Genomic DNA, 8574 nt, shown 5'->3' on the forward strand with positions numbered 1-8574 from the left:
TGTGTGTGTGTGTGTGTGTGTGTCAAATAAATTTGAGCAAGCATTATATAAATTTATAGGTTATAATAATACTTGTAAATTTTTGTAAATATCGAATGTCTTGAAATTTAATACGTCATATTTTACTTTCAACGTAAATACAAAATGCCTCATTTCGTAAGCGCCAAAGATGAAATTGTAAGTATAATTATTTTGATTATAATTATTTTCTATTTCTCTTATAATTCTATAATATTACATTTTGATTTTTTGGTAGGTACAAAACATGGACGATATCAATTCTGATTTTGCTTCTCTTAAAGTATCTGTTTTGAAGAAAGCTTCTCGCATATCAGGCGAAGTAGATAGAATTACAATTGGTCCTAATTCAATAACAAATGAAAATGAAAATAAAAAATCAGAAAATATAGAAAATGAACAAAATTCTTGTAATATAACAATTCCAAAAAAATCTATTCATTCACAAAATAATGGTATTACATTTTCAGTAAAAAAAATTCTTTTAGAAAGTGAATATCAAAGAAAAGAAGAAGTTCAGGTAATATATATTTATATATATGTATTTATTCTCAAAGAAAAATAATTACATGTAATACAATTTATACATATAAATAAACGATATGTTATCATAAGAAATATAACATTTCAATTGTTTTAGAAAGAAATTGAGCGTCATTGGCAACATATGAAAGAAAATGGAAAAGTTATACAAGAACATATAGCAGTATCACGTTCACATATGGCTAAAGAACGTGAACGTAGAAGTAAAGAAAATTATGCATACATATTAGCAGAAGAAAGAATGGCAGAACAAGAAGAAATACGAAGAAGACATGAACGACAAAAAGAAGTTGAAGAATATAGGAAAGAAATAAAAGAAAAAGAAGAATTGACCAAAAAAATAATGATTTTAAGAAATATGTATGTTAAAAAATATCATGACATTATAGAGCTTTCTGAAAATTTTAAAGATAAAAATTCTTTTACACTATCATCTTCTTATGCTGTAAAATTAGAAGAATTACATCTTCAAATGAAAGTTGTAGATGAAAAAATTAAGGTAAGAAATAAACAAGAAGAATTTTTTTAAATATAATATTTTAAATACTTTTAAAAAATATTTGTATATATTAATATATACATATATATTATTTATAGATAGGTGATATAACATCTGTTGATTTAAATATTATAGTAAATCTAATTCATCAAATTGATGAAATGCATAGTATGTTTAAATCAGAGATAGGTAAGTTATTCTATATATTATATTTTATTTTTTTTCTATTCTATATAAATATAAATTTTATGTACATATAATTCTTTATATTTTTTATTCTGCTTTATAGATAGAATAAATGTTCAATGCGAAAGAAATTTAATTGGAACAGAAAATACAGTACATTCTCATATTCAATTACCAGTTTCAGAAAGTCAAGAACTTAAGAATAATCAAATAATTTCTGAAACAGCTATTTCAGAACAAATAAGTACTAATAATTCAGAAAATAATAATTTTCAAGAATGTGGAGATGAAGAAAAGCAAAGAAGTTTACAAACAGATAATATATCTTCAGATATTTCACAAATAACATCACCAACTGCTAATATAGAAGAAAATATATCAAAAACTGAATTAGATAAAGGTGAAATAATTTTTGACATAACTAATTTTTGTTTTTACTTTATATTCGTTTTTATTTTTAGATCACTTATATGAATATGTTGATAAAGATTTGTTAGAAACATACATGAATAGTCAAAAATTTTTTGAAAATCATGTAAAAATGCTCGATGAATTTTTACTATCTGCAGCTACGAAAAAATTTAGATTTGAATGTCAAAAAGCAATAAATATACCTGTAAATGCAATATCAGGTATTAATCAACAACACTTGAAAGATAAATACGAAAGATTATATAATTTGCTTATGGGAAAATCTTGGCCGGATGTTAATCAATATCCGCAGGGTGCAGCCTTTTGTAAAAATATTTTAGCTAAAAAGATAGTTGTATGTAATAATTTCATATTTAATTTATCATATTATAAAATTTAACACATATGCAATGTATAATTTATTTTAATAGAATCAAGGTGAAACACTTGTTTCGAGTAAACCAAAGATGGCATTTCCTATTGCTGCCATAATTGTAGCTCTTTGGAATGATCATTCCGATTTTGGTGACCTACTTTTATCTCATTTTCATAATATTTGTCCGTTTACGGTTCCTATTTTTATGCCAAAAATGGTAGGACAATCGAATGAAGATTATTATAAATTAATGGGTTACAAATATGACGAAGATGGTACAATTGAGAAGCATGACAAATTTTTAAAAAGAATGTCTGGTTTGATGAGATTATATGCTTCTATTACTATCACGATTCAAAGAAAAGGAATTACTAAAACTAATCCACATGGACTTCAAAATGCATGGCGATGGTTGGCTGCTATTTTAAATATTGGTAATGTAAACATTTAAGAAAATAATATAATATACTGAATAATATAATATACTGAATTTTTTGTAATTTGTTATATTTTTGTTTCAGAACCACGAAAAGAAGTATCAGATATATGTGCAACTCTTTTATTGGATATGCTTGAAGTTGCTGGAAATACATTATGGATTGCTTATCCAAAACAATTCCATAAACTCTTAATTTTATTATCGGAAGAATATTACCCACGTATGAAAAATGTAGGATGTATTGGCAGTGGTCCATTGGTACGATTAGATGAATTTTTGCGGAATAGTTTAAGTAAAGGTTCAATAGCTGCGCCTGATGGTCAACTTCCTCCAGATTTTTGGTGATCTCAGTATTATAAATTAATTATTTAATCTGAATTATATACCTTGTAAATTTTTAGCTGTTATTGATATTCGTAAATCATTGTCTATATAATATAATATATGAGAATTTTCTCATGAAAAAAGAATTTTAAACTAATTTGTATATATAAAAAATCATTATTTGAATATCATATCTATTTATTAAACTTTCAATGCATGAAAAATAAAAAATGTAAAAAAATGTAAAAATATTAAATGATTTATGTATAGTTTTGCGTATATCTATAATTGATATATTAAGAATAATATGATTTTTAGTAGTATGGTACACTTGTAATTACAGATTTTATGCCATCAAAATTATATAATTTTTCAAAATTTTTGGTAAATCCAGTAACACCAAAAGGAGCAAATCTATCTATCCACTTTTTGTCTTGATTTAAATTTAACAAATAAGTTGTAATTTTTTTTGCGAGGATATCTGCAAACATAGAATGGAAATTAAATTAATATTAGCTTGAAAAAAGACTAAAACACGAATATAAGATAATTCATAGTTATTCTTTGTCTTTGTATACCTGAAAGTGTTTTTCGTGCCATAATGCGGTAAGGTGGTAAAGGTCCTAAACTCATTAAAATATGAAGAGAATCAATTCCTGGTAATGTGTTTTTATGGCACTTAATGACAGGAGATTCTAAAATTCCAATTTCTGCTTGTTTTCCTGCAACCATTTGTAAAGTAGCAACTTGTGTATCAGCATCTAAAAATTAAATTTATAATTTAATTAATATTATTATAATGCATTGAAAATAAAAAAAAATATATATATAATTTTATTATAACATACAAACCAAGAATATTTCCGAAAAAGGCTGGATTTTCACCCTTCGTATATAAGTAATTAAATAACAATGTTGCTGCCCCGGTGTTTTTTTTTCGATCTGGAAGAGAACATCTATGACCTCGAAAATCTATTATGTCCTATAAAAAAAATTCTCAAATCAATATATTTATATTTTTAATTGTAACGCATTTATTTAAATTTTTTTATCATATATTATACTTGTACGTGTTGTGCACGATCTGAAGCAACAATAACATCAGCATAAACACACGATGAATTATCTTTATTAAGATGATGTTCGAAAGAGAAACTGACAGGTAAAAGCTTACCATCTTCCCATTCCCTATTTGCTGGTAAAATAGCTGAAAAAAATATTAATTATTATATTTATTTATTTATATATATTATACTTGTAAAACAAAATAATCACAGTAAGCGATAGTAATCATATATCTCTATAATTATATATAAAATTATTCAAGATAGATTAATATTATTATTTATTTTTCATTATATAAATTGACAGTCAAATATAATAACATACCAATATCCGCAACTTCTTTTGCAATTGGTCTATCGCTTCTAGGTTCATATAATAGTACCACTGGTTTCTCAGTAGCAACTTCGATTGCTTCTACAAATACTTCGAACAAGTTAATAGGTAATGAAGGCACAAGATGCGTTGTTAAAACAAGTGGGCGTTCATTTAAAACTGGTGTAGAAAGAGGAGGATATTTTCGAGGAACAGCAACATTTGAAAGTTCTTGAATATCCTGAAAATATTTCATTTCATATAGTTGTCAGTTATTTATATAAATATTTATATAAATTATTTTTTAATTTCCAAGTATTTTAAATGCATAAATAAAAAATTATAATAAAAAATTAAATTTTCACAATAGAAAAAAAAAAAAAAATACAAGTATATTACAAGTATATTATAAATTCACAGAATATTTTGATCATAAAGAATCTAATAATATTTTATTTTTCGGATTAATCAATATGGATTATAATTTTCTTTTCATTGCAAATTTTCTATAAAATTAGAAAATGGAAAATTAAATTAACCAAAGAAACATGCATTGGAAGAAAGAAAAAAATTAATTTTATTTTAAATCATTTAAATAATTAAATTGTTTGTATTGTCAACGAATAAGATTTGCGAATAAATAAAAAAACATGACGATTTTGATGACATTTTATGAAAGACCGTGCAAAGTGAATTCGATGAACGAAATCGATTTGCTTGATACTTGATTGAATACAAAATACACACCATATATAAATGATATCATTTTTTTTTTTAAATATATATTACTATATTTTAAAGTTGTGCATTAAGTTGATGAGTAGCAGAATTGGTACTTACTAACTAATATCGAAATACTAATTATTAAGTAATATCGAAATATCATGTAAAATTGCTGATTAATATTTCTAAACAAATATTACTATCGGATAATATATAATACGATATAATGGATAACACTATGATTAGGATATCGATGATCAGGGTATCTTTCACGATATCATGCTATAATGTTTATAACTTCCATTGTAAATAATAATTTTTCTTAATATTGGCATCATATCAATAATTTTTATTTTTATTGATATATTAAATAATATGAAAAGATATAATTATTATTATAAAAAAAGAAATGAAAATAATTATTTTTTATTTTTTAATATGGATTCATAATACTTACTTTATTAATAGGAATCATTTTGTATTTCGAAACGTTGACTTCATTTAAAACAATACTACTTGAACTTTTACATTTGTTATCTTTTGTTTCGATATTTTCCACTTTTGATTCAATATTTTTTAAATCGATAATATCAAGCTTGGAACGTTCTGGTTTCAAAAGTTTTGAAATTTCATTTTCCAGTTGCATTTTTTCCTGTTTTTTCGTTTCTTTTAAATCATTTTTTTCTATTTCACACACACTGTTTTTATGCATTTGACAATTTTCAATAGAAGCGAATGTAGTATGTATTAATTTTTTGGTAATTATTGGATTTTCTTTTGATTCAGAATGAATTTCATCTTGAATCGATTTATTTGACGATGTTTTTGTTTTGGATAACATTTTTCGTGCGAATTTTACGTCCTTATAATTTTATACTTTTTTATAATGTGATGATAGAAAAATTCTGAAAATTAATGCTACAACATATAAAAATGTTACGAATTAATAAATATTTCCTATTTGCAATTATGCAGAGTGTAATTATGCTTTTAATTTTCAGTTTTTTTATTTGTGTGATTTTAGAAAAAAAATGAAAAAAAAAAACATATGTTTCAATGTTTTTTTATTCATGTAATACGATGATTGGAAGAAATTTTTAAGTTTATAATGATTGTGAAATGAAGATCGTAAAATGATATTTTAATTTGATATTTATTTTCTTTTATATTTCATGATTATAATTGATATTTTTTTTTTATCCAAAAATATTTGATCAACACTATTGTTTTTTTAAAAAGGGAAAAATTTTTTCTTTAAAAATTTACTATCATTTCCAAAAAATTTGTTAGTTAGTTAAATTGATCTGTTATTAAAAATATGATAATTAAATATTCTCTAACTTTATTGAATTTTTAAATTTAAATAATTTTTCTGAAGTTATAAGTAGAAATTAAAAGAATTTGATGATTAATAATTTAAAAATGTACTGTTTAGATATTTATGTGAATTATTCGCCTGTTATATTCAATTTTAATTTTACACGATAAGAAATTGTAATAACAAAACATTTTTTTTTTTAAATCATAAATCTTCATATAGAATTAAGTGTTTACTATTACAAATACAATATATATGTTAAATGTTCAAATCAAATATTATAGTTATAATTACAAATTCCTCATATTTCATTTTTAATTATTATATAGTTATTATTTGTGCGAACTTTGTAAGTTTGTTAGTTGTATAACTTTGTAAGTTTCGAATTTAAATGACATATTCCGATTATATGCAATCTTATCGGTATTAATTTCTCGTCTTAATTAGCGATGAAAATAAGACAGTTAAATTCCATATTATTTTTATAATTATATTATTTTCTAAGTAATGATAATATCTCAATTAGATTTGTAATTTATTTAATTTCGATAAATAATTATTATATATTATAATATATAAACAGCGTTTTTTTAAAAATGATTATCTACGCAAAATTATCAAATAAAAAAATACACATTGTATGATCATTTGTTATTAATTTTTTTATAGTTATTTTATATAAATAAGCAAATGTATTATTAAATAAATTGAATAAACGCACATTACATTTAAATAAAATATATATTTTGTAAATTACAAATTCATAAAATAACTTTAAATAATTTTAATAAGATAATAATAAGATATAATCATAATATTAACATTTATGTAATAAATTAAATAAATTAAACAATTGAATATCTATTAAACAATAAATATATTTATTCGATATCGATAGATTTATAAATTTATTCAAACAAGTAAGTATTTTATAAAATTTATGTTAATTATTTTTAATTTGATACCAATTAAATGAATATACATTAAAAATATACACAATGAATTACTTATATGTATAGTATTGTTTAATAGAAACTTTATTAACCTCGACAAAATACAATAATTCAATGTGTAACAATTATTGAACAAAAATTCTTATATATCAGTTAAAATTTGCTTATATATTAAATTTCAAAATTTAAATTACCTTTGTTTTCATTGCTCATATGTGGAGTACACTGAATCAAGACTTGATGATGAAAACTGTCAAACGTTCGATGACAGAATAATTGGAATATTACTTGGAACGTTTACGTGAGTTTGGAGGCAGCATTTGTGAATAATCTTCAGTCGATTGCCGCGTGATGGCTGCGTGTTCCAGTGAAATAATGCCATTTCACTGCAGGTTCCAGTGATACCGGTTGAAGGATGAAGACAAGATATATGTGACGAAATTGTATAATCGTATTATTTATTTTTTGTATGAAATGTGAAATAATGTCATTATCTTTATTATTAAAGATTTAATAATTAAAATTTCATAATATTTTTATGAAAGCTAATTTAGTTTTATGAGGACTAATGTATAATAACAATAATTTTTATTTTCTTGAAAAAAAGGTTAACAAGAGAAATAGATAGATTTTATTTTAAATATTGCATATTATTTGTTCTCATATTATACAAATGTATGATAAATGTAAAATATATTAAAAAAAAAAGTTTAAATATTCAAATTATAGATATAAAAAAAATAATTATAAGTACATAGTCAGATAAGATATAAAATCAGACAAGGATATAAATAAATGTTTGTATTTATGTTTAAAATAAAAAAACAAATTTAGAAATAATAAATTATTGTATGCATATTTATTATCTATAAGTGAACAGAAAATAATAAATAAAAGATAATTTTAAAATTTAAATAATAAATAAAAAAAATTTTAATATTTTTTTAATTGTAAGATATAAATATGTAATAATTATTTGATATTTTGACAAGATAATCATTCACAATATTTTTATTAAAAATTTATATCTGTTTTCTATAAAAAATTATATATTAGCATTCCTAATTACATATTGTTATTGCATTTTATTCCAATATAAATTATTTTGTTTTATCAAGAACCAAAGTTAGCAAATTCGGTTAATTAAAATGAGTCATAGAAACAAATCACTGAAACGCACAATTGTTAAAAATCCATTGATGCATCATAACTTTCATTATTAAAAAAATAGAAAAAATAGATAACAACTTTGAAATATTTAATTTTCAAAGATTAAATTTTGCAAGTTTAACGTTTAAGTTTTGAAAAACTTCGTTCCAAAGAATATAAATTATACGCTTGAAATTGAATTGTTCGTATTTTTTACATCGTAAAAATATATATTTCATAAATTATTCTAAATTAGGA

General features: G+C 22.2%; 2 protein-coding genes across 4 annotated transcripts in view; one reads left to right on the forward strand and one right to left on the reverse strand.

Moving 5' to 3' along the window:
- The window catches only part of LOC102677637 (nucleoporin GLE1), a 4112-nt gene extending 911 nt beyond the window's left edge, over nt 1-3201 (forward strand). Inside the window, exons 2-9 of one of the 2 annotated variants that reach the window (XM_006621904.2) lie at nt 60-177; nt 257-538; nt 659-1060; nt 1159-1249; nt 1350-1646; nt 1708-2012; nt 2089-2467; nt 2555-3201. In XM_006621904.2, the coding sequence (XP_006621967.1) occupies nt 145-177; nt 257-538; nt 659-1060; nt 1159-1249; nt 1350-1646; nt 1708-2012; nt 2089-2467; nt 2555-2817 (2052 nt within the window). In that variant the 5' untranslated portion in view covers nt 60-144 and the 3' untranslated portion in view covers nt 2818-3201. Of the gene's footprint in view, nt 1-59; nt 178-256; nt 539-658; nt 1061-1158; nt 1250-1349; nt 1647-1707; nt 2013-2088; nt 2468-2554 lie in introns of those variants that run through there. The other variant, XM_006621905.2, reaches the window with a different exon arrangement.
- On the reverse strand, nt 2579-7513 carry LOC102677402. Of its 2 annotated transcripts, none has more exons than XM_006621903.2 (7): nt 7362-7513; nt 5354-5814; nt 4186-4414; nt 3867-4003; nt 3649-3778; nt 3375-3557; nt 2579-3277 (listed from the first exon to the last, which is right to left on the reverse strand). In XM_006621903.2, exons 2-7 carry the CDS (start codon nt 5735-5737, stop codon nt 3111-3113), a joined length of 1230 nt encoding a protein of 409 aa, XP_006621966.1. In that variant the 5' UTR covers nt 5738-5814; nt 7362-7513; the 3' UTR covers nt 2579-3110. The 2 variants fall into 2 exon arrangements, with proteins under 2 accessions (XP_006621966.1, XP_006621965.1); XM_006621902.2 differs by having other exon boundaries at nt 3861-4003.
- Between the last annotated feature and the right edge of the window lie 1061 nt (nt 7514-8574).

Source organism: Apis dorsata, unplaced genomic scaffold (assembly GCF_000469605.1).
Source record: "Apis dorsata unplaced genomic scaffold, Apis dorsata 1.3 scaffold_650, whole genome shotgun sequence".
In the NCBI taxonomy this organism is placed as follows: Eukaryota; Metazoa; Arthropoda; class Insecta; order Hymenoptera; family Apidae; genus Apis; species Apis dorsata.